The 27,028-nt window shown below is 44.7% G+C and overlaps 1 protein-coding gene across 1 annotated transcript; it reads right to left on the bottom strand.

Annotated features, from left to right (window-relative positions):
- Positions 1-22,771: 22,771 nt before the first annotated feature.
- Positions 22,772-25,443, bottom strand: LOC118577450. The gene is made up of 4 exons (XM_036177618.1): positions 24,966-25,443; positions 23,956-24,878; positions 23,124-23,726; positions 22,772-22,852 (listed from the first exon to the last, which is right to left on the bottom strand). Exons 1-4 carry the CDS (start codon positions 25,441-25,443, stop codon positions 22,772-22,774), a joined length of 2,085 nt encoding a protein of 694 aa, XP_036033511.1.
- Between the last annotated feature and the right edge of the window lie 1,585 nt (positions 25,444-27,028).

Genomic DNA, 27,028 nt, shown 5'->3' with positions numbered 1-27,028 from the left:
ACCCACACCCACCCAGCATGAGATTCTGGTTCCTTAGGGACCTAATGGGGAGGGCATTGGTATTTCTTTAGCATGCCTTCATTCCTGGCAGGGCAGTTACAGAGTTACTGAAGTTTTTATCTTTTATTTAGAAATAATTTGAAGCATATATTAAACCATCTTTTCCTAGAAAATTCTTTGCCCACCCCCTTACTATCGACCAAGTAGTATTACAGTCTGGAGTACCTTAATCTAAAGTTAAAGATTGAAGGTTCTTTTATACTGAAAATAAAGATCGCCAGTCAGAGTGACGGCTGTTTTATCTCTCATTCGACTTAGCCATCTGGGTGCCCTCCTTCAGAATCTTAGCCTAATATGTGCACATGTGCTCTGGAAAAGGAGCCGGTACACTATCTGACTTCCCATTATTTGTGCCCTTAAACTTTCTTCTATTCCTCTTGCAGTCAAAACTGTTCCTGTAAATCCTCGCTTGCTTTTCACTTGTCCTTTTTCTTTTCAAAGCATTTCGCTCCTGAAAGGACCGAGCAGATGCCGTAACCAGGCTGCTCAGTCTTCTCTCAGAGATCAGTCCTCAATTTCAGTTTCCTGAGACTTAAGCAAGCAGTTTCTGGGAGGACTATGACTTAGTCCTTGCATTAGTTCCCTTTCTGCACATACTCTGACTGCTCAAAGTTCAGCCAGTTGTTTACTGTCTGGGACCCCCTCACCAACTTAGAGCTATGTGCATGAGTCAATGTGAACATGCAAAGCCAGCCAGCCTCCATGGCAGCTCAAGGACAAAGCCTGGGACTTGTCAAGGCCTGCCCCAAAATGATAACTGTAACCCTCAACCAGTAAATTCAAAGGTTACATGCCCTCACCCAATCACATGATGCAAAGGCTTGTACCACGCTATTTGCGGTTTTTCCCTTTAAAACCCCCTCACCTTGAGAGCTAAGGGCCATCCTACTTCACCTGGCTATCCAGTGGGTTGGACACTGACCAAGCCTGGGCTTGCTTGTTATCAACAAACACTGTGTGTTTTGCATCAGATATCGACTCTGTAGTGGTCTTGCTCAGGGGTCTCAAGATGTGGCCTCAACACCCCCTTCTGCTTAGATGAAATAATACCGAAGTAAAAACTTCTCATATTTTTCTGCTGTTTCAGGAGTTGCTTCAGATGAGTTGTTCCAAAGTACCAATCCTTCTTTCACTGCTTTTTATTTGACCTGTATGGGGACAGGGTACTGGAGCCTGAATGTGGCCTCTCACATGTGCCAGAAAAGTGCTCTTCCACAGAGATACTTCCCCAACCTGGTTTATGCTTTTCATTTTGAGACAAGATCTTATGAAATTGTCCAGATGGGGCCTTAGCTTGCTCTGTAGCCCAAACTGTCATTCCTGTGGCCTTCTTGTCAAAGTCTTAAATCTGAGGTCACAGGCTTCACCACCAGGCTTCACCCTTCTCTTTTTTTGACTCTACAATGACACAGTGTAAATACCTACTCATTCTTTGTTTAATCTTTAGCGTCTTTATGAGAGAAAGGGAACTTTGCTTTTGTTTTACTGTTTAAAACATCAAGTCAAAGGACTGGAGAGATGACTCTGCACATAAGAGCATTTTCTGCTCATTTAGAGGATCCAAATTCAGTTCCCAGCACCCATATCAGGCAGCTACAACTTCTAGTAGCTCCAGCTCCAGGGCATTTGACAGCCTCTTCTGGCCTCCACCAACACTTGCTTTTATTCTCTCATACTCACACACAGACAAATACACATAACACATAACTTAAAAATAATACGAAATATTTTAAGAAAGTAAGTCAAATAAAATAGGTAGAATATCTTAAACAATTCATTATCAATAATATAATAATATGTACTTGAAAAAAATAATGACAGTTCAAGGCAATCACAGCTGAACCTAAGATGTGTTAATAGCTTTGCCTATCTAGTGCTTGCTGGGGAAAGGTGAAATGATGCACACTTACATCAGTAATAGCTTCCTATGTTGCAGACTAAGAGAGAGATCAATTTTTCTCCACTTTCCATGTACTAAATATTATTAGAATGAAATATTATTTAAATGTAATTTAAATTATGTTAAAATTGCATTGTTATCTAAATGTAAAAAACAACTATTAAGTTAGTGCAAAATACCCCAAATAGAAAAAAAAATAATTCCCTTATCCCTAGATAGAAGAAAGGAAGATAGAAACATAAATTGATATATGTATAGACAGGAACAGAAGGAGAATTTGGATCATGTTATATATAAACTCATAAAAGAGCTTTGGAAGAGAAATGATTTTCTGACCTATTCCGAGGCTGAGGAGCCGTAATAATTTGTTCCGAGGCTGAGGCACCGTAATAATTTGTTCTGAGGCTTTTTTCTGTTCTTTCATTGCATTTGCTTCCAATGCTTTGAGACTGTGGCAGAGAAAAGTTTATTCTTAACCTCTGAGTAATCAATACTATCAACTTGGACATAACAGTATGTTACTGCTAGTAATGAAACTATCAATCACTATGTAATACAAGGACTACAGAGAAAATTTATATATTGTATGATTTTCTTGTGCAGATAAATGTCAAGTTTCCATATTCTGATGTATGGTTACTCCTTCACCAAAAATATTTGTAATTTTTATAATTTGCTAAAATACTTTTGATAGTCAAATTTTTAAATTATTCTTTGAGAAAACCAAACTTTATTTCATTACTTCACTTCAAAATAATAATAACGTAAGTTCAATGAATCCAAATATTTTAGTGGAAGAACTTAGGACCTCTCTGCAAAGAGAGAAGTTCTTTGAAAATGGAAAGGAACCTCTGGGTCAACCAGCAGCAGAGTGGCACTGTGCCTACAGCCCATTCATCTCAGTTAGCAGGTCTGGCCCCACAAGCTCTAGCCACCAAGAAGTGCCATTAATGCCTTCACATATGGGGTAGTGAGAAAGAAGGTGGCTACCATGATTACTGTGGAAAAGAGGGGGAAACTGGTAATTCCCTCACTCTTCTCAAAGCAAACAATATACTATCTAAAACTCTGTATTAAACTAACTTCATTAAGATACAATTTACATCCAATAAAATGGACCCATTTTATTCCTGCAATTCAGTGAACTTTAAAAAAATGTTTGCATGGGCTGGTGTCTTAGTTTGCTTTTTATTGCTGTGATAAATATTGTGACAAAGAGCAACTTGTTTGTTTCGTCTTACAACTTACATTAAGAGAAGTCATGGCAGAAACTCAAGGCTGAAACCTGGATGCCAGAACTGAAGCAGAGACCATGGAGAAACACAGCTAACTGGCGTGCCTCCATGACATGCTCAACCTGGTTGATTTTGTTTTTTTAATAAAACTCTGGACTACGTACCCAGGTGTGGCACTGCCCATAGTGAGCTGGGCCTGCATGCACAGTTATTAATAATAATAAAAAAAAAGTCCCACAAACTTACCTACAGGCAATCTAATGTAAGTGTCTTCTCAGAGTTCTCTCCTTCCAGATGACCATAACTCATGTCAATTCAACAAAACAAACAGCCAGTGAGATAGCTCAGTGGGTCAAGCCCCTGCCAACAAGCCAGACTGCCTGATTCCAATCTAAGAACCTACATGGTAGAAGGAGGGAACCAAGTCTCACCAGTTGACCTCAGCCCTACACTTGAGCCCTGGGATGTGTGCCCAGGATGTACACACTAAATAAATAAATAAATAAATAAATAAATAAATAAATAAATAAATAAAAAAAATAATTTTTAATGTTTCTGTCAATAAATTTAGCAGTGTAAACAGGATGTAGACTCTTCTAGCAGTTGAAAAGTTTCTTAGAACCTTTTTGCCATCAATGCCCTACCAGTTGGGATACAGCAAATAATGAAGTGTTTTCTGTTAGACTTTAAATATGAATGAGGAATGGGTGTGTTTATAAAGAAATTAGTGAAGGCTAGTAGAAATCTATTACCATCTATATAGGAAACCAGGTGTGCATTCCTGGATGTGTTCTAGTCTGTGCTACTCAATATGCCAGACCACAAAGCATTTGTTTTCTACTTAGTTTAAGAAACACACATAATGACAGTTAGGGTATTCACTGATCTGGTCAATGGGGTAAGCCAGTTCAGGCACCGTCTCCACTATTGCTAGCAATCTAAGCTGGGGTCATCCTTGTGGATTCCTGGGAACTTCCCTAGCACCCAGTTTCTCCCTATCCCCATGATGTCTCCCTCTATCATGGTATTTCTTTCATTGCTCTCCCACTCCACCCCTGTTCCAGCTCGACCATCCTGTTCCCTTATGTTCTCATCCCCTATCCCCTACCCTCCATTGCCCATCCTTCACCCCCAGGTCACTCATGGAGACCTCATCTATTTCCCCTTCCTAGGGTGATCCATTCGCCCCTCCTTGGGTCCTCCTTGTTAGCTAGCTTCTCTGGAGCTGTGGGATGTAGTCTGGTTATCCTTTACTTTACCTCTAGTATCCACTTATGAATGAGTTCATACCATGTTTGTCCTTCTGAGTCTGGGTTACCTCACTCAGGATGATATTTTTAGAGCCTTTTTTTCCAGTAACTGATGGAAGCAGATGCAGATATCCACAGCCAAACACCAGGCTGAGCTCCAGGAGTCCAAAGAGAGAGAAGAGGGATTCTATGAGCAAGGGGCATCAAGATCATGAAGGGGAAACGAACAGAGACAACCAAACCAAACTAAATTTTATGGTAACTCATAAAATTTAGATCAACAGCTGTGGAGCCTGAATGGGACTGGACTAGGCTCTCTGCATAGCAAGACAGTTGTGTAGCATGATCTGCTTAAGGGGCCCCTGGCAGTAGGATCAGAATCCATCTCTGGTGCATGAGCAGGCCTTTTGGAGCCCACTTCTATGACAGGACACCTCAAACAGCCTTGAGGCAGGGGGAGGGGCTTGGACCTGCCTCTACTGGATGAACCTCCCCACAGGAGGCCTTATCTTCTTGTAGGAGGGAATGGGAGGGTGGGTTGGAAGGGGGAGGCTGGAGGGGCAGGAGGAGAGAAGAGGGAGATCTTTGGTATAAATAAAGAATAAAAGAAGATACACACATAAAAACAAAGATACATGATATACACATGAAAAAATAAAAGATACATGATTTACAGGGAGGGTCTCAGAAACTTTTCTAGCCAATGTCACTCCTACTGCATCCAACCTCACAATATGCCTCTCTGCAAACATTAGTATATTTAACAACAGTGCAGGTCAAGAATAAGATGCAAAGAAAAAAGACCAAAGAAACCCTGGAGCTTTGCAAGAGACAGAAAACTCTTCCTACCCAGCCTCCAATGGAGTGACTCACTCCATTTGTTTTATGATGACTGAAAATCTGTGTCAGACCTAGAGCAGGAAACATACAAGAAGTATTAATGCTTTTCTGTATCTTTTAGAATTTTAGATATGTATGCAATTCCCACTTCAACTCCCACATATCCCTCTCACTACAATCCCCTTCCAAAATTCATGTCTTTCTTTTTTTTTTTATAACCACTAAATTAGAAATGAGCCTTTCGTGACTCATCTAGCTTTAAACCAAAACAAGAATGCAAATGGGGAAAATGTCAAGCACAAGAAAAAAAGGCCAAGATTCTGTTTCTGCTTGTTGATTGACTTAAGATACTTATACAAGATAAGAAGAAACACTGTGATAACTGATGCATTGAAATTGTCCTGGATGCTTTCATCGTAGAAAAGACTCACTGTTGTTGAGAAATACAAACTCCTACCAGGACTCTAATATAATCAGGAAACAAAGTAAGAAGAAAAATATATTAAGCCTAAAAATTAATAGGACCTTCAAGATATTATTTTATTATGGAAAAGGAAAAAACTAAGGGAAGAGGGTGCTTTAAAAAAAGAAAAATCTATTATAAGAGAAATTTAAGAGAACACTAATTCCTAAAGTAAGCATGAAGAGGAAATTATTCCCATTACAAACTTTCTGGACACCTCACATGGAATTTTAATTGTCTGTCAAATATAGAACTTAAGGTAAAATGAAATTTGTATCTCAGAAGAACAAACCTAATCTGGCAAAGCCAATCAGTGGTTTCCTGAGCTGGGGCATGGCGGAGGAAGATAAGTGAGAGGGACCAACGTTACTATCGTCATCTCCTGATGTGCACATTTGCCAAAACGTGCTGCTTTCATCATTTAAAGGAAGTGCATTTTATTAAATATAACTTGTGCTTCCTTGAAAATTATTAACAAAATGAGAGGCACAAATCAGATTTATTATTTAAAACAAGTTATGTATCTCAGTTACTTTGGGAAGTCATGTGTGAAAGCCCCAGCGTGTGGTGGAGTTCATACTCAGTTTTCAAAGCTTGCTTTTTCTCTACTTTCTTCTGTTCCTGACCTTTACTGAGCAAGAAGTAGATTTTACAAGAAATGGACAAGCCTTAACAAGCTTCCTTCTCATGACATCTGAGTTGTCTCTTTCTATGGGAATGAGCAGAAGCAGCATGTATAGGATGTGGGTGGGCAGGCATCCCTGCAAGGTGCTCAGTGATGCCAGACATCTTTGCTTTGGAGGAGAGTCTGTGGAAACAATGCTGCCGCATCTTGCCAGGGTCTTGAAATCCTTATTAGACTTTAAATATATTTCCTGTCTTCAGATATATTGGATATTCTCTTGCTGTTACAACAACTTCTCAGATACTTTATAGTTTCAAACAATATCAACTTCCAATCATGCATTTCTGGTCCTCAGTAGATTTAAGGAGCTAAAATCCACATATTGATAGACCCGCATTTGTCTGTGAAAGCTTCTAGAGGTGTCACCTGTGGCTCCTTCCTACATTACCAAAGCATAACCTTCCAGGCATGTTTCCATTTTCTTGTCTCCTCTTGCCTCTACTCATGAAGATCTACAATATTGCTGTGGGCTCACAGACATAATCCATGATAATCTTCCAATTTTCAGATCCTTCCCAGACTTAATCACTGCTGTAAAATTCCTCCTCATAGGTCAATGATTGCAGACACCAGGTCTGGAGGATAAGGACATGAACAGCACTGGAAGACCAGTCCGATTACCAAAGCATTAAAAAACAATGGCAAGAAATCTCTCCCTTAAAAAGCAAATGAAATCAACACCAGAAGACAAACTGCACAAATCAACAATAAGTAATGGATTTGAATAGACATTACTCTGACAAAGATATGTCAGTGGTCAACACCACATAGAAAGAGGCTATGCACCATTGGTCAACAGATGAATAAAACCAAAACCACAATGCCATGCTATTCCACACCTACCGCACTAGGATGGTTATTACAAAAACAGAAAATTACCAGCATTGGCAAGGCTGTGAAGAATTTATAAGGTTTACACTTAGTGATGGGAATGTAGGCTGGAGCTTCTATGCAAGAGTTCCTTCACAAGTTGCATACCAAACTAGCAATGATCAGCAAAACACTTCTATTTCTGGATATATCACTAAGAGAAGAGAAAACAGTTCTTTTTTTAACTTTCTTTTTATTTATTCTTTGTGTCTTTCACATCATGTATTTTGAAACCATTTATTTCCCATCCCTGAGTATCTGACCTCTGTCCTTGCAGTGACCCCCCCCCAACCCCAATAAAATTTAAGAGAAAAGAAAAAAGCGTAGGGGGGTGGGGGGGCGATCTCATTATGGAAGCTGTAGTGTGACATAGTGAATCATGCAGTTAATCCTTTTGTCCATACATCTTTACTTGTAAGTGTTCATTGCAAAGAGTCATGGGTCAGGATCGAGGCCTCTAGTTTCTGCTACACTATTGAGCTGGGCCCTCACTGGACTCCTCCTGGTTATCCTGCTGTTGCCCTGTGTTGTGGAATTCCTGCAGCTTTGGATCTGCAGGACTGGTCCCTTCGTGTACTCCAGCAAATCACAGATGGGGTGGATATTGAGGTGGGCCAACACATAACCCTCGTTCTGGGCCTGGATTATTGCAGGGTTGGTCAGCCTGCCAGCTCTCCCTTGTCCTCACTACCTGTGGTGAGCTCTCCTACATTGCCTTAGCAAGTTCACCCTTGTGGCAACAAGCAAGGGGCAGGACCAGTTCTGCTTTCATATCCTCAGGGTCATATCTCCCACACCTACACCTTCAGGGCCAGTTCTACTGTGTTGTCAAGGTGTGGCATAGGGGCTACTTTCCTGAGTGCTTTAGCAGATAAGGGGCAGGCTAACCTTCCCACTCTTATGATGTCAGGATCAGCTCTTCCACCTGCCTCAGGTGTTGATGGGCAGGAGATTGGGAGGGTCATCTCTCCTCTGCTCATGCTGCCATATGACAGACAGTAGTGGGGACAGCTCTCCCATACTCACAACTTTGGGACTGACTCACCCCCAATGACAGGATTGACTCTATTGTGCTGCCCAGGAGAGTTGCAGGGCCTGTTCTCCTAACTGTTGCAGGTGGTGGTAGGTAGGTGCAGCCCTCCTACCCTTCTTACCCCAGGGCCAGCTTTCCCACCTGCCCCAGGCATTGATAGGTAGGGGGCACAGGAAACAGTTCTTAATACCACTACTTTACAGAACAGCAAAGTGGAAACCACAGGAAGCCACATCTATGAGTGGATGAGTGGAGCAATAAAGCATGGTGTATGAACATGCAACAGAATTTTACTCAGACATGAAAAGGAACAGTCTTGGCTCAGGGCACAATTTATTCCTTGAAAAATATGCTAAATGAAAGGAGCACTATTCACAAGGTCAGGAGTTGCCTTTTTCTATTTATTTCAAATATCCAGAACATGCATATTTGAAGAAACAGAAAGCAATTACTTAGAGTTGGTGACTACAAGATTAAAGAAGGAAGGGGAATTATTACTAGATAAGGAGATTTCATTTATAGTGATTTTAATATTCTAGAACCCAATGAGGTGAAGCCACAGCATTGTGACATGTGGAGCAGGAGGTGGTAAAGGTACAACACTGTGACACTTAATGCCACTAAACAGCATATTTTAAGATGAATAAAATGATAAATTTGTGTTATGTGTATTTTACCATGTTTTTACAAACTAATAGAGCCACACCTAGGGGCACAGAACTGTCATCCCAGCTGCTTGGGAAGCTAAAGAAGGAGAATCTCAAGTTCAAGGCCAGCCTGGGCAATTTAGTGATAATAGATTAAAATAAAAACTAAGTCAACAGATGAACATATAGCTAATGACAGAGTACTTGTATAGTATGTATGAGATCCTAAGTACCCTAAATTCAATCCCCAATACAGAGAAAAAATACCTAAACCGAAAGGTAGCTTAATTCATGTCTTTCAAAGTTCCTTCTCTCAGGATTTACACACCAGTATCCTGTTGCTCTTACTCACTTGAGTGTTTCAAATTCAAATCATGAATTTTCTCTACATCTAAGCAATGTATGAGTTGGAGAGTCAGTGAGGCAATGGGCTGTTTCCAGTTCCTGGACCCAAGCAAGGAGAACAAGGTTAGTTTCTGGAGCACTAGTTGGGGTATTTTCTCATCTGAGTCATTAGCAATTTCAATGACATCCCATAGAAATATCCCAGATCATCAAGAATGTAAATATATGCCTAGAATTCACTTTTAAAAGCAAGTAGCTGTCAACTTGAAGACTCTCTATCTGCCTTTCGTGGATCCTAGATAGTGGGGATGGGTGGGTATTGCCAATCTAAGAAGGAACTCGTGTGACTGTCTCATGCTATGGCAAGTCTGTTAGAATGAAAGGGGAAAGGTGCTCTTGAAAACCTGACCATTTAACTGTAGGCAAAAATTAGAGACTATTAAACCATGATTATACTTCTATCAAGAGTAGATGAAACAGATTCTGTATAACACAAACAGCTCACACCACTGAGAAACATGTAAGAGCTACTGCTTAGAATACTGTTTGGCAGCTTGGGTCCCGATGTCACCATGGCCCTGGTGGCAGGGCAGGTCACTCATGTCAACCCAGCCCCCACAGCAGCATAGCTCTCTGTTGTTGGCCATGTGATTTTGTTTTGTTTTGTTTACTTTTTTACTGTTTGGGGGCTCACCCCGCCCCCAGATGCCAAGTAAACACATGGTTTCTTTTCATAAATGTCCAGCCTTAGCTTGGCTTATTTCTAGCCAGCTTTTCTTAAATTATCCCATCTATCTTTTGCCTCTGGGCCTTTTCCTTTTTTTTTTTTTTAACTTCTATGTATCTTATTTTTACTCTTACTTTGTGGCTAGCTGTGTGGCTGTGTGGCTAGGTGGCTGGCCCCTAGTGGCCTCTTTTCCTCCTTTTTTCCTCCTTGATCCTCCATCCTTTTTGCTCTTTTTCTCCTATTTATTCTCTCTGCCTGCCAGTCTCACCTATCTTTCTGCTGCCCTGATACCGGCCATTCAGTTTTTTATTAGACCAATCAGGTATTTTAGACAGGAAAAGTAACACAGCTTCACAGAGTTAAACAAACGCAACATGAAAGAATGCAACACATCTTTTCATCATTAAACAAATGTTCCACAGCATAAACAAATGTAACATGTCTTCAACTAATATTCCACAACAGTTCCCAGACACCAACATGGACTCAGGTGGCTGTCCAGACCCTGAGCACCTGCTCAGGCTTCAGTGTTAACTGAAGCCATGGACATCAACACAGACCCTGGCTGCTCTAAGGTCATAGACCTAGACATGACCCTTGGCAGCAGCTCAGGCCCAGGTGTCATCCTGGCCCCAGGTGGCAGTGTAGGCCATTCAGGTTGACATGTCCTCTGTGGCAACACAGCACTTGGACACCAATGTGGTCACAGGTGGTGGCTGAGACTCTAGTCACTCATATGGCCTTTGGCGGTAACATGAGCCATGGATGTCAATAGAGACCCTGGCTGTGGTAGGACCATGGACCCAGACATGGCCCTTGGCAGCAGCCCAGGCCCGAAGGTCACCATGGCCCTGGGTGGCAAGCATGCCACTCACACCAGCCTGTTCCTCACCACCTTCGCTTCTTCAGCCCCCTCTCTCCACAGCACACGAATTGCTCTGCTCCTCTTCCTCTCCCATTTCTACACCACATATTTGCTCATCACAATGGCACCTACCCAGCAGGCCACTTGTTGTGCTAGCCAGACCTGTGGATGCCTTCAGCCAGCCCAGATCGTGAGGACCCAGGCAGGCCTGTGAATGTGACATTCAGTCCAGAACTGCAGCTGAGAGCCATGTCTGTGTCCATGCCCTACTGTAACCAGGCTCTGTGTTGATATCCATTGCTCCTGTTACCATCAAAAGCTGTATGGAAGCCAGGGTCTGGGTTGATGTCCCATGTTGATGTCCCAGGTCTTTTTGTCACCAGGGCCATGCCAGTCTGAGTGTTCTGCTCTGCCACTCATGGCCATTGTGATAACCAGGCCCAAGCTGCTCCCGAGGGCCATGCCTAGGTCTGTGGTCTTGCTGCAGCTGGGGTCTGTGTTGATCTCTGTGGCCCATGTTACCACAGAGGACCATAGGAACCATGCACGTAGAAATCCAAGGGCTGTGCTGAGCTGATACCACCCTTCACTGGGCTTGGGAGAGCTGGCCCTGTCCATCATTGGCCACTGAAGCAGAAGACCTGGTCCTGCCTCCCATGGGAGAGGTGGCCCCATGCTCAGAAGAGCTGGCTGGCCCCAGTGGCATGGGGGTAAAAGAACTGGCTCCACCCCTCACCTGAGGGGGGTAGTCTCCCAGTGGCCCAGACTGGCCAGATCAGCTACCACCCAGTCCCATATAAAGGGCCTTGAGTAGGCCCACTTCAATATCTACCTGATCTATGACCTGCCAGAGTGTGTGAAAGGTCTGGTCCTAAGGAACCATAGTCGAAAGATCTCTACAACTCAAGATAACAGCACGATATCCAAGAGGAGTTTTGGTGCAGGTCCAGTATTGATGATATACCAGGGACCACAGACCTTGAACCTAACCAACAGCACATCATACAGTGAGCGTTTGAAAGTAAAGCGGAGTGGACAAAAGGGTCTACTGTGTGACACAGCACACCTCCCAGTGCCGCTAAAATGAATGAAGAGATGTTGGCATGGCAGAAAAGACAGAGGAATGTTTTTAATTAACACTTTTTAAATTTCCTTTGTGGGGCACTATGGGGGTAAGGAGTGGACATGAATGGACTGGGAAGTAAGTGGGATTGGGTGCATGATGTGACATTCCCAAATAATCAATAAAAAATTATGTTTTTTAAAAAAGAATACTGCTTTGCACCTTCATGGCTCTGCTGACTTCTCGGTCTTTGATGGATGGAGGAAATCATCTGCATTTCAAGATCAGGAATACAGAGCATCAAATCTGTATAAGCAGTTTCAAACACTGTGGGAGCCCGTACCCAGCAGATCCGCAGAGAGGATGATTAGGACCATGGGCCTGAGTGCAGGTGTCTGAGATGGTCTGCACTTGGCTGTGCTGGCAGGGTGGGGTGGGGTGGGGGGCATGGGGTGTCTTTTGCATGGGGAGACTCTAAAAATACCCTGGGGCAGAGACAGTCAGGGCCCAGGAGGGAAAAAGGTTCCAGGCCCTCTCAAGGGTATCCTTTATTTTCTATCTGTTTATCTCCACAATATAAATCCTTCTATCTAATATTTCCTGCAGCTCACACTCAAGAAAACTCTGGGGAGCTGTGGGGTTGGTGGGAAAATGCCCATAAAACACTAAGTTCAGCTTCACAAGAATACTGCTACCAACATATATCCTATGCTCAATAGTCAGCTTTATCTTTGTAACTAGACATCTTTAGAGTAAATGAAGATTAGAAGATATTGAACACTGTGACCACCTTTAGAAGCTTGGACATTCAAAGGAGCATATTGAAAGTGTGGGGGATTCTTGTGGCAGAGAAACTTGATAGATAAACATTGTTTCCTTTTAGAATTCATTGTTAAAAGCAATACTGCTCATGCTAGACATAATGCTCTTAGGGAATGATATCCACAGTATTTGTTCTTACTAGAATGTCATGTACAGCTCATCATTTGTGTGTGTGCTGTAGCATGTGTTCCTGTTCATGTGTGTGAGTGTGAGCACCTCCGTGGAAGCCAGAAGTCAGTGGGGGTGTTTCCCTGTGTCACTCTTTACCTTGTTTTTTTGTGACAGGGTTTCTCACTGGACTTAGAGCTCATCAACGGCTTTAGGGTTTTGCCTGTTTCTGCTCCCCATCACCAGCTTTATAGACATACACTGTTGTGCCTATGTTTACACAGCAGCATTATAGACATGCACTGCTGTGCTATCTTTTACACAGGTGTATTATAGATGTGCACTGCTGTGCCTATGTTTACACAGTAGCATTATAGACATGCACTGCTGTGCCTATGTTTACACAGCAGCATTATAGACATGCACTGCTGTGCTATCTTTTACACAGGTGTATTATAAACATGCACTGTGTGCCTATGTTTACACAGTAGCATTATAGACATGCACTGCTGTTCTATCTTTTACACAGGTGCTAGGGATCTGGACCCAGGTCCTCATGCTTGTGCAGCAAGTACCTTACCCACTGACTCATCTCCCTGGCTTCTTAGTATTTATTTATATTTTATCTAATAATACAGGCTTATTAATTGGCCTACAGGCAATAGCATGGTCTTAATTGTGGGTCTCACTCCCATATAGGGTCATATAACTGGCCACAGTAAAAGGCTTCTGAATGTTCAATGACAAAAATTTAATTCAAAACCAAATATGCATTGAATCTGAGGTGTTTCCTGAAGCACTTACCTGTGCTGTATTGTGTGACTTCACTGCAACAGTTCTTCTAAACACAAACTGTGCATACTTTGCACTAAGCATACCGTCACACTATGCAATGCTAAAGAATGCTTCCCCCAAACCTCAGCTCACATAAAGACTATTGTATTATTAACTACAGTGTATTCACCATTCATACAAAGTTCCCTGCTCTTGCAGAAAAATAACACTTGAATTATAGAAAAAAGACTTTTAATTTTTGCCTGCAATTATTCCTCAGCATGTACCAAGTTACCATATCTTTTAATTATATTATATTAGAATGTTTGATTTTTAACCAGAAACATGTTTGAAGGATGATGGTAAGGGCAGAGACTCACAGCTGGTCAAATCCTAAGACCAAGGAACTGTTGGATGCTAAGACCTAAGTGAGACATCTATATCACTTTCTACAAGGACCAGGTACAGGGCAGAAGGGACAAAAAGAGCATAAGACCTGGAAGATAGAGATGTGCACTCTGAAATGCTGGCTTCTTGATGAAACATGGTCTTCACAACCATAAACACACAGCAGATGTGCTTGCATGTACATATGTGGGGAGGGGATATTATTTTAAGATGTGTTACTTTTGCTTATATTACATCTATTTAACTCTGTGAAGTTGTGTTACTGTGCCTGTCTAAAACACCTGATGGTCAAATAAAGATCTGAACAGCCAATAGTGGGCAGAAGAAAGGAGATGTGGGGCTGGTAGGCAGAAACAATATATATAGAAGGAGAAATCAGGGGTGGGGAAAAAGGAGATCAAAGAAATAGCCAGAGAAGGAGGAGGACTCAAGGTGCCAGCCATCCAGCTACACAGCAAGCCATGGAGTAAGAGTAAGATTTATAGAAGTAAGAGAATGGGAAAATCCCAGAGGCAAAAGGTAGATGGGATCATTTAAATTAAGGCAAGCTGGCAAGCTAAGACCAGGCATTCATAATTAAGAATAAGACTCCATGTATGATTTATTTGGGAGCTGGATGGCAGGCCCCCCAAAAGAGCAAGAACAACCAGCAACATTTTGGCACCCAACATGGGGCTCCAATATCCTTAGTGCCTGAGAAAGCTTTCTTAAAAACTGAGAGCACAGCTCCTTTAAGAGTTTGTGCCTGCTGGTGAGCCCTTGAACAGCCAGTGTATTAAGTAGGAAAAAATAAGTAAAAAATGCCTGATACAGCACAAGCATCAGCATTCTAGAGCTCTAGGAAGGTTGAATGCAGTTCCTGGTCAGAAAAGTTCCTACTGGCCACGAGTTTCATGTTTGGCTTTCACAACCAAGAAATAGGCAGAGCCAGGTGAGAGCTGCTTGTGAAGGATCCAGGTATACCTTAGCAGTCTAAATTTTGCTCATGTGGTCAAAAAAGGCTGAAGATACACAATAAAAGAGGTCTAGACGGTAAAACTTCAAAACAGGTTATAGAGTGATTAACAATGTGCATAGGCTTAAAAGAAAAAGGGTATATATGGTCATAGAAAGAAACGAATAGTTTGAAAATAAAGTCTTTAAAGAGAGAGGAAAGTAATATAAAAGAAAAAAAGACATGTAAGATGGGAAATACACAGGGAGTCTGGATCCTGTATGTTACTGTGTTGATTTGCATTTTTTTTTGTGACCATTGAAAAGCAAAGGACAGCTGCAAAGAAACCTGGTATTGAAAGTGGGACTGTTGAAATAAATCAGCCTATATACTTTAGGAATGCCTTAACTTTTAAAAAGTCAAAATATATATTTGTTAAATGGAAATCAAAAATACTCTGGAGAAGAGTTTTTGCTTTTGTTTCCATGAGAGACAATAGGCTGTGGATTCCTTCAGCAAAAATATGGATCATGTTTGATCAGGCAAGACCTCCTAAAACTTGACAGATGATATCGGTCAACAGAAGTCACTGCTGATCTTCCTAGGACTTGATCATTATCTCAAAATTTCCCTCTGGGACCCTAAAGATAGTTTGTCCACAGATAGCAAGAAACAGTTTGGAAAATACAATGTCTACATTCCCAAAAGGGGTGTGGGCGGCTTTTGGTTATTTGGTGGGTTATGGATGTTTATTATCATTTAGAGGAATATAGTATAGTGATACAAATTTAAGATTATTTTTGTTATACTGTATATATGTTTCTACTCTTGTTTAAAGGATTTGATAAAAATTTAAGGTTATTTTTGTTACAACATACTGTTTATATGTTTCTATTTTTGTTTGAGATATTGCGCCTATGCAGTTCATTTAGAAATGTAGGGTGAAGTTTTAGTTTTTGAAAGCTATTATTATAAATTATATAGGATAATCAGGAAACATAGGTTAGTGGTTAGTCATTTATAAAAATCAAATTTGTAGATATGTTAGGTATGCTCTTAAGATTATATATAGATATGTTTTAGAAAGACAAATGGTTTTCAGACACTTCAAATACTTATAGAATTTAAAATGTTGTTAACTTAAGGTTTTTCATGACAATGAGACACATCTGCTCCTTCAGATATTTACTTCAGAGATAATGAGCATTGATGAAACTCCTTATGGAGTTTGCTTTCAATGTACCAAGGCTAGCCATCTGGGCAAGAAGCTGCTCATGCCTGGCCTGTTTGACAGTATGTTGTATCAACTGGACATGCAGGACCCACAGGAAAGTGACCACTGAACTTTGTCAAAACAAGGCAGGACAGTCCAAAATTCCTGCTTTATTGAAAATTCTGCCAGATACTATGGGCCTGTAGGCTGAAGATGGAAGCACTAATATTGCAGAGAAACATTGGGTGACTGTCCATGCAGCCAAATGTCTCTGTTGTTAGTTAATACTACATCCTTAAGGGTCTTTGATGGAGTTGAAGACTAGATAGTTATAGTTGCAGTTTTTCTTAGTTATGATAGAAAGTAAGTTATGTGTAAAATGTTGGATTCACTAAGAAGGGATAGATAATGCATTATTTTCTTTGAATATGCTAACTACAAATGAACAGAACATTGTAAATGTAATTCTTACTTGATAACTTTTTGTTATATGTAGCAATATGAAGTAATATTAGATTTAAAATATTTCTTTTTATTTAGACAAAAAAAGGAAATGTCTGGGAATATTATTTTAAGGTGTGTTACTTTTGTTTATATTGATTGCATTTGTTTAACCCTATGAAGCTGTGTTACTGTGCCTGTCTAAAACACCTGATGGTCTAATAAAGATCTAAATAGCCAATATCAAGGCAGGAGAAAGGATAGGTGGAGCTGGCAGGCAGAGAGAATATATAGAAGGAGAAATCTGGGGAAAAAAGAGATAAAAGAAGTAGCCAGAGAAGGAGGACATCAAGGGCCAGACACCCAGCTACACAACCAGCAACAGAGTAAGAATAAGATTTACAGAAGTAAGAGAATGAGAAAAGTACAGAGGCAAAAGGTACATGGGATAATTTAAGAAAACTGGTAAGAAATAAGCCAAGCAAAGACTGGGCATTCATAATTAAGAATAAGCCTCTATGAATGATTTATTTGGGAGCTGGGTGGCACACCCCCCAAAAGAGCAAAAACAATCAACAACACACATACATACACACTGTGGTGGTATTGTGTTCCCCGAAATATTGTGCACGCTAATAAACTTATCTGGGGGTCAGAGAACAGAACAGCCACAATATTAAACATAGAGAATAGGCAGTGGTAGTACATGCCTTTAATCCTAGCATTCCAGAGGCAGAAATCCATCTGTTCAAGGATACAGCCAAGCATGGTAACTCATGCCCTTTATCCAAGAGAGTGACAGAAGAAAGTAGAAAGATATATAGGGCATGAAGACCAGAAACTAGAAGCATTTGGCCTGGATAAGCTTTTAGGCTTTGAAAGACCCCCAGGGGAGATCTTCTTTAAGGAGAGACCCCGAACCCAAGGAACATGCCGAAACCATGAATCAGATGCAAACAGCAAGAGGGTTTATTGAGATGCGCAGGTACCTGGGGCAGCAAAGTCTCTTGGAGGACTTGAGCGCCTTCCTAGGGAAAGGGGGACTTTTTATAGGAGTCCAGGGGCAGAAGCATGGTTACAGAAGCGAGAAGCATAGTTACAGGGTTCCCATTGGTTGATTCAAATAAGGCCAGGGTGAACTTGGGGACATCTCGGAAATTTGATGTGTGTGGCTGACCTGGCCTTGTCTAGGGCACAGTGGTGTTTTTCTGGCCCAACTGTTTATTCCCCAAGGCCAGGTGGCCCATCCTGTTTTGACTCAACTGTCTCATCCTGTTTTGATTCAATGGTTGTTTTCTCAGAGCAGGGTGGCCGACCATAGTCATTATTCACAAGGCCGGGTGGTCTACCAAAGTTATTTTTGTTTCCTTGGCTTGAGATGAACTCCTGACTCCTGCTTTGGTTGGTATTTGCCTTCCAGAATGGCGTCCCCATGGCTAAGTAAAAGCCAGCCTGTTGTGAGCGGGGTCTTTCATTCCCCCATTTTCTTATGGACCCAAAATGGAATCTTCCATTTATGGTACTTGCATCAATCCGGCCTCTGACTGATTTAGTTTCTGGTATTGTTGGGTTAGAACCAGGGCCTGTATCACCGACATGTGGTCTTTTATAAATTGTACGAGCCGGTTAAGAATGCAAGGCCCAAAGACTAGTATTAGGAGCAGAATAATCAGGGGGCCCATGATGGAAGAGATGAGGGTAGTGAGCCAAGGTGACCTGTGAAACCATCCTTCGAACCATCCTTGGATGGACTCAAAGAGTTGTTGTCTCTGCTTAAGTCTTTCTCTTAATTTGGCCATGCTATCCCGTACCAGCCCGGTATGGTCTGCATAGAAACAACATTCTTCTTTAAGGGCTGCACATAGGCCTCCTTCTTGTAGGAAGAGGATGTCCAACCCTCTCCTGTTTTGTAAGACAACCTCAGATAGAGAGGTGAGGGATTTTTCCAGGGCACTTATAGATTCCTCTAGGGCCTGGATGTCAGTGTGCATTGCTGCCTGCAGGTGTTGAAATTGGCGGGTCTCTAGGAGGGCAGTCGAACCAGTGCCCACCCCGGCAGCTATGCCCCCTATAGTGAGGCCCCCCAGTAACAAGGCCAGAGTTATGGAAACAGGCTCCCTTGTATACCTGGTTTTTCCTTCCAGGAAATGGTATACATAATCAGGCTCATGATAAGTGACTCTAGGCCATAGTTCAATTAGAATACAGAAGTCTCTGGTAATGTTTAAAACCGTGGTTGACACACAAGGAGTGAGTCCGGTGCTGCATGCCCAGTAAGTACCATTTGGGGCAGCCAGATAGTAATTCCCAGGTGATAGGGCTTGAGTTCTGCTGCATAAGGCTTGATGAGTTTTAGGAACAGCTCCTATGCATGACCCCTGCCCGGATACTTCGGACAGGGTCAGCCTATGTCGGGGGTTGTTGGCACAAGAGGTGGGTGGATTAGTATGGTTGGTATAGTTCCCAAGGATTGCTAGGCCTTCATAATAAGGGGGGGTACTTATCAGACATAGCCAACATTCCTGAGTCCGGTCGGGGTTGGTGACATTTAGAGCCAGGTAAGCGCCCTGCATCAATTGGAATAGCCTATCCCCCGTGCCGGCCCTCTGGGTGGGGTCTAGTATAGACTTGCTGGCAGCGGGACCAGAGGTGCTGGTGTTCATCAGGGGCTCTGGCGTAACCTGAGGGTTTTTATTATTCGTAACCGGGAATCTGACCGGCGGGGATCTGGCTGGCGAGGATGGGGGCTTTTGTTCAGACAGAACTGAATTTGGCCCCATGGATTGTTTTATTTCCTCTATTTTAAGCTTGAGTTTAAATGTCAGCCCTTTGTCTTCGCCTGATAGATACCAGCGTAGACCCCAGGTGCGACCTGTTGTCCAATCTGCGAAGGACTTTCCTCTCTTGGTGAAGGATATATTTAGGGGGAGGGACAATCCATTTAATAGGGTTCTTGGCATGTTGTTCCAATAGCACCCACTGGCCCAGGTATCGACTTTAACATATTTTCTTTTAACAGTAATTAGATCCCAGGAAGAGGAAGGTTTCCAGTAAGCACTTCCAGAGGTTTCACATCCCCATTTAGCACAAAAATATTGGGTGTATCCTCCACATCTATATGCCTGGCTTGGTGTTCTACCATCTTTAGGGCATACATAGAAATCGCTTTGTGCAAGATGGCAGCGTGACGTGGGGTCTAAGCACCCGCTGTAAGCCCGTTGGGGGACTAGTCATACTTCTGGGTTTGTTACATATGAGGTATTTAACTGATCGTGTGCTCTATCTGGAATATCCCATGTATCCAACCCTGCAGCCAGCTGACAGAAATCAGGAGTGAGCTCCGGCCACCAAGTGTAGGGCGTATGGTGTGCCGTAGTCTGCCATACTATTTCCCCCGTTTGTGAGATCACCTGCCAGGTTAGCCTTTTTATCTGGTGGGGGCTGCCCTGTACTGTTCCTAGTCTCAAGACTAAGAGTACCCATATCAGGACTGGGATCCCTCCCCGCGTACAAGTCTTATCTTTAGTGGGTTTGGAGAGCGTTGAACCTTCCATGTAGATGTCTCGGCTTTCTCAGCCTCGCCGGGTTCTTTGGCGGCCTTCACATGCGACGCGTGGACCCACGTTGCTATCCCGTCAACCTTGAGCACAGTGGGGGTAGTTAACAAGACGGTGTAGGGTCCTTTCCACCTCAGCTCTAGGGTCTTGGATTGATGGCGTCGGACCCAGACAGAGTCCCCAATCTTGAATGGGTGAGGCACCACCAGGCGATTCAGTCGCTCCCGGTAGTCATCGGCCAGGGGTTTCCACACCGTCTTTTGCACCAGCTGGAGGGCTTGGAGGTGCGCCTCCAGGGTAGGGCTGGTGGCAAAAGAGGAGATATCAGGGTGAAGGAAATTCACAATTGGTGGGGGAGCCCCATATAAAATCTCAAACGGGGTTAGGCCATGAGGCCCAGGAGTATTCCGGGCTCCGTAGAGGGCTAGTGGGAGGAGGAGCACCCAATCTCTAGTGCCAGTTGCAAGCGTTAATTTGGTTAAAGTCTCCTTAATGGTTCTATTCATGCGTTCTACCTGTCCTGAGCTCTGGGGGCGGTATGCACAATGGAGTTTCCAATCGATCCCCAGTAGCCTGGCCATTTTCTGACTTACCTGGGAGACAAAGGCGGGCCCATTATCTGACCCCAATATCTGGGGCATTCCATACCTGGGAAAGATGTCATCCAGGAGTTTCTTGGTTACCACGTTAGCGGTCTCCTTCTTGGTAGGGAAAGCCTCTGTCCATCCTGAAAAAGTGTCTACAAAAACCAGTAGGTATCTGTATCCATATAGTCCGGGTTTTACCTCGGTGAAGTCAATCTCCCAATGAACTCCAGGGCGGTGGCCTCGCAGGCGGTTCCCTCTATTCAGATGGGCTTTCCCTGGATTGAGTTGGGCACAAGCAGGGCAGCTAGAGGTCACCTGTTGGAGAACCTGTTCCTGATTTAATAATACGGTGTTTGAAGCCTCATCAGCCAGGAGGGTCCTCATCTTGTTTTTGCTCAAATGGGTTAGCGCGTGGAGGAACTTGAGCATGTATTTGGTGTGGGAGGTTGGCATAATTAATTTATCATTTAGGATGTAAGCTTGTCATTCAGGGCTCCATTCCGCCCCCATTTTCTTAGCTAGCTCCTGGTCCTCCGGGCTGTAGGGCATGGGGTCCCTGCTTGGCTGTTGGTCCTGCAAGACCAGCAGCTTGTCACCCCGGGGGGGGGGTTGCAAGGCGACTGTCCGGGCCGTCAGGTCAGCCAGCCGATTTCCCCGCGCTATGACAGAGTCATCCTTTTGGTGCCCGGGACAATGTATGATGCTGAGCTAACATGGAAGGAATAGAGCCCTTAAGAGGTCTAAAATTTCTTTTTTGTTCTTAATTTCCTTGCCCTCTGAGGTTAAGAGGCCTCTCCTCCTGTAGATTTCTCCATGAACATGGGCAGTGGCGAAGGCATATCTGCTATCGGTATAGACCGTGAGTCTCTTACCTTCCGCCATCCGGAGGGCCTGGGTCAGCGCGACCAGCTCTGCCTTTTGGGCCGATGTTCCGGGTGGCAGCGGCGAGGCCCAAACTATCTCTGATTCGGTGGTAACAGCTGCTCCGACCCTTCGTTCTCCTTCTTGGAGGAAGCTGCTCCCATCCGTGAACCAGATGAAATCTGGTTTCGACAGCGGTTGATCTGTTAAATCGGAGCGGGTGCCATGGGCCTCCGCCAGAATTTGGAGGCAATTGTGCTCCTCGGATGGGTCTGGCAAAGGCAGCAGGGTTGCGGGGTTGAGGGAGACAACTGGTCCGAACACCACTCGGTCTGTATCTAACAACAGAGCCTGGCAGTGGGTCATCCTGGAATTTGAGAGCCATTTATCTGGAGGCTGCCGGACCAGAGCTTCCACTGCATGGGAGGATAACACAGTTAATGGCTGTCCCAACGTCAGTTTCCCTGCATCCTTGAGTAAGATAGCAATGGCAGCTACCATGCGCAGACAAGGGGGCCAACCTGCAGCTACCGGGTCTAATTTCTTGGATAGATAAGCTACAGGTCTTTTCCATGGCCCCAGTCTCTGTACTAGCACTCCTTTTGCAAAGCTTGAGTTTTCGTCCACGAACAGTTCAAAGGGCTTAGTCAGATCTGGTAGGCCAAGAGCCGGTGACTCAAGTAAATTTCTCTTAATTCGTTGAAAGGCCTGTTGTTGTTCCTCTCCCCAGTGGAACATGACCCCGGGTTTAGTAAGAGGATATAGAGGGGCAGCCATCTCAGCAAAACCTGGGATCCAGAGGCGGCAGTAGCCAGCTGTACCTAGGAACTCCCGCACCTGGCGGGGGTTCCTTGGAGGGGGTATGGAGATTATGGCCTCCTTCCTTGCTTCCATGAGCCATCTCTGTCCTCCCTCCAGGGTGTAACCCAGGTAAATGACTTTGTTTTGGCAAATTTGGGCCTTCTTGGCCGAAGCCTGATAGCCCTTCTGTCCCAGTTTAGCCAAAAGGGCCCGAGTGCCTCTCAGACATTCAGTCTGGGTTCTGGCCGCTAGGAGGAGGTCATCCACATATTGGAGCAGGATTCAGGCCGGGTGTTCGACCCGGAACTCGGCCAGGTCTGAGTGTAGGGCTTCATCAAAGAGGGTCGGGCTGTTCTTAAACCCCTGGGGGAGCCGAGTCCAGGTCAATTGTCCTGAAAGTCCCATCTTTGAGTCTCTCCATTCAAAAGCAAACAGCAGTTGGCTCTGGGAATGTAACCTCAAACAGAAGAAGGCATCCTTTAAGTTCAGCACCGTATACCAAATATGGGTTGGTGGAAGAGTGCTGAGGAGGTTGTATGGGTTTGGCACCGTGGAGTGTATGTCTTCAACTCATTTATTAACCTCCCTCAGGTCTTGAACCAGTCTGTAATCCCCTGTTCCAGTTTTTTTTTACAGGCAGGAGGGGGGTATTCCAAGGGGATCGACAGGGCATAAGTATTCCCTGGTCCAAGAGCCTCCGAATGTGTGGTTTAATGCCCTCATGGGCTTCCCGGGACATGGGATATTGTTTGATTGAAATGGGGGTGGCGGTAGCTTTTAACTGTATAACAAGTGGGGGTTGGTCGTGTGCCAGCCCCATGCCGCCAGTCTCTGCCCATGCCGAGGGAAATTCCTTCAACCAGTTCTGCATCCCCTGCGGGGGTTCCTTAGAGGGCTCAGATTCAAACAGGCGGTATTCCTCTTCTAAGTTCAGGGCTAGGACTTGTAAGGGGGTCCCTTTGGGCCCCGTAACAGTTGACCCTTTGTCATCAAAATAGATCTGAGCCTTGAGTTTAGTCAGCAGGTCTCGGCCCAACAATGGGTGAGGGCAATCGGGTATATGTAGAAAAGAGTGGGTTACCTGTCCAGATGCCAGCTGAACCTTTCTTTCAGTGGTCCATTGATATCTCCTGCTACCTGTGGCCCCCTGGACCAAAGCTGTACGGTCACTGAGAGAGCCTCCGGTATGAGTCAGGACTGAATGTTGAGCCCCGGTATCCACTAGGAAGGTCACTGGCTGCCCCCCGATCTTGAGAGTTATCCTAGGCTCAGGGGGGGGGCTCCTGGCCTTGACCTCCCTAATCCTCTAAATTGAGGAGGTCCGTGGGTTTTGGCTTAGTTCTCCGAGACTCTTGAGGTATCTTTGGGCAATTACGAGCCCAATGTCCTCTTGCTTTACAGTAAGCACATTGGTCTTTATCAAGCGGTGTCCTTCTTTGACCTCCCGTCCTAATTCCTTCTCTAACCTGTCCCTGTCCCTGTGATACTACAGCGGCCAGGACTTTACTTATTTCCCTATGACGCTTTTTCTCTCTCTCTTCCTGTTTTTGCCACATCCTCTCCTCCCGCTCTTTGGGAGTTTCCCTTTTATTGAACACTTTCTCTGCCTCTCTCAATATATCTGACAAACTGAACGAATACAATCCCTCTAGTCTCTGTAACTTGGCCCTTATATCTGGACTTGATTGATAGATGAAGGACAAGATAACGCTCGGTGCCTGACCTGGATCCTCCGGATCATATGGGGTATACATTTGATAGGCCTCTTTGAGTCTCTTTAGAAAGGCTGCTGGAGTCTCCTCCTTTCCCTGGATCGTGCTTCTAACCTGAGCCAAATTGGTGGGGCGCCTAGCAGCCCCTCGGAGACCTGCTAAGAGCAACTGGCGATAGAGACGTAGGTGCTCCCTACCTTCGGGGGTCGTGAAGTCCCAGTTTGGGCGGGTGAGGGGAAAGGCTGCATCAATGACATTAGGCAACTGGGTGGGTCTTCCATCATCTCCAGGAACCTGCTTCCGAGCCTCCAAGAAGACTCGCTGCTTTTCCTCCACCGTCAGGAGGGTCTGCAGCAACTGCTGACAGTCGTCCCATGTGGGCTGGTGGGTCACTAAAATAGACTCAATCAGGTTAGTCAAGGCAACAGGGTCCCTAGAGAAGGGGGGGTTATGTTGTTTCCAATTGTAAAGGTCAGAGGCCGAGAAGGGCCAATATTGGAGCTGATGATTAGGGCCCTCCCGGAGAGGAAAGACTCTGGATTCCTTGGCTGGTTCGTCACGTTTGCCTCGTAGGCGACCAGCAATTGGGGAGGTGGCCGGAGTCTCATCATCTGACCCTCTCTGCGGAGGATGTTCAGGGGCCGCCAGCGGTGGTTCCAACATCGCCATGGGGGCTGCTGGTTCCTCCGGTGCCGCCACAGGGGCTGCTGGTTCCCCCTGTACCGCCGCAGGGGCTGTCAGTCCCCCTTGTCCCCGATTCCCCGGGTAAGGTGGTGGGTCTTCTGTCATGAGGTCAATAAGAGGTGAATTGGGGTCGGGGGGGAGAACAGGGGTCTTAGGAGAATCCTTTCGTGGGAGAACAGGGTAAAGGGAGGAGGTAGGGGAGGCAAGGGGGGGCGGCGGTGCCGTTGGGGGGGTGCCCCGGGGCGTCGGAGGGGAGAGGAATGGCCTAACCCATGGAAGGGGTTCTGTCGCCAGGAGCCTCCATACGGAGATGTATGGGACTTGGTCCGGGTGGCCCTGTGGACCTGGGGCAAAGACTCTTCCCTCTACCTGTGAAATAAGACTGATGTTAAAGGTTCCCTCGCGAGGCCATCCTATATTCATCATGACCCATTCGGCCTCGCAGAGGGTAATCCATTTATTCTTTTTGACCACCATTCCCTTGTTGTTGGCTCGTGCCTTCACGTCCGACCAGTGGTCAAGCGTAAGGCTCAAGGGGGTGGTGACAGTCTGTCCCATAGCTGTTTCTAGGAGGAGAACAGTTAGACAGAAAATGAGGAATGACAGACAAACACAAGTAAGACAGACACGCGCTGCGCGGCTTCGGTTCCAAACCGAAAATAGAAACTCAGAAGGAGACTGCTGCGAGGGTCCGGATCCCTCGTCTCCAACCAACACCACGTATCCTTCGGATTCGTGAGTGGCCCCAAAAAACCGAGCCCCCGAGGGGACTTCAGATACCCGTGGAACGTCTTCCAGGGTTTCGGTGGGCGAAGTTCGAGCTCGTCAGCTCCTTCAGCCCCCACCGCCACAGACAGATTACCAAATGCGCATAGACAGACAGACAACACAGGGAGGACATATATTGGGGCCGGCCGGCTTACCTCCTGACGGTGGGTCGGTGGTCCCGGGGGAGGGGTCTCGATCTCGGTGGGACCTCCAAATGAAAGACCCCCAGTGGAGATCTTCCCTCAGGAGAGATCCCGAACCCAAGGAACACGCCGAAACCACGAATCAGATGCAAACAGCAAGAGGGTTTATTGAGATACGCAGGTACCTGGGGCAGCAAAGTCTCTCGGAGGACTTGCGCACCTTCCTAGGGAAAGGGGGACTTTTTATAGAATTCCAGGGGCAGAAGCATGGTTACAGAAGCGAGAAGCATAGTTACAGGGTTCCCATTGGTTGATTCAAATAAGGCCAGGGTGAACTTGGGGACATCTCGGAAATTTGATGTGTGTGGCTGACCTGGCCTTGTCTAGGGCACAGTGGTGTTTTTCTGGCCCAACTGTTTATTCCCCAAGGCCAGGTGGCCCATCCTGTTTTGACTCAACTGTCTCATCCTGTTTTGACTCAATGGTTGTTTTCTCAGAGCAGGGTGGCCGACCATAGTCATTATTCACAAGGCCGGGTGGTCTACCAAAGTTATTTTTGTTTCCTTGGCTTGAGATGAACTCCTGACTCCTGCTTTGGTTGGTATTTGCCTTCCAGAATGGCGTCCCCATGGCTAAGTAAAAGCCAGCCTGTTGTGAGCGGGGTCTTTCAGCTTTTGAGCAGCACAGTTCAGCTGAGATCTATTCTGAATAAGGACTCAGAGGTTTCCAGTCTGAGGAAATAGGATCAGCTGAGGAACTGGCGAGGTGAGGTAGCTGTGGCCTGTTCTGTCTCTCTGATCTTCCAGTATTTACCCCAATAACTGGCCTCAGGTTTGAATTTTATTAATAAGTACCTTTAAGATTCATGCTACAACACACAAACACACATGCATGCATGCATGCACACACACATGCAAACACACATACACATACACATACACACACACACACACACACACACACACACACACACACACAAACACAGGACCAGGGAATAGTTAGGTTGAAGAGAGTCAGCAAAGATGGAAGAGGGGTAAGGAAGAGTAATAGGGGTGAATATGATCACAGTACATTCTGTACATGTGTATAACTGTCAACAAGTTGTAATGTTGTTTGAGTTGATGACTTGAGATTCATAAAAATAAATGCTCAATGAATATTGAATTGAAATTAGGACAGAATTTCCAAAAATGTCTAAAATATCATAATTTCTCACTTTGCTCTTCATATTT

Source organism: Onychomys torridus, chromosome 2 (assembly GCF_903995425.1).
Source record: "Onychomys torridus chromosome 2, mOncTor1.1, whole genome shotgun sequence".
Lineage (NCBI taxonomy): Eukaryota > Metazoa > Chordata > Mammalia > Rodentia > Cricetidae > Onychomys > Onychomys torridus.
Note: the sequence above shows the minus strand (reverse complement) of the source record. Positions and strands in the feature narration are given on the sequence as shown.

Coding starts and splice junctions, on each gene's coding strand:
- LOC118577450 (XM_036177618.1), bottom strand. CDS start 25,443: ATGGGACAGACTGTCACCACCCCCTTGAGCCTTACGCTTGACCACTGG. Junction 24,879..24,965: donor AGAAGACCCACCACCTTACC/CGGGGAATCGGG, acceptor CGGAGGAACCAG/CAGCCCCCATGGCGATGTTG. Junction 23,727..23,955: donor TATCACAGGGACAGGGACAG/GTTAGAGAAGGA, acceptor ATCGGGGGGCAG/CCAGTGACCTTCCTAGTGGA.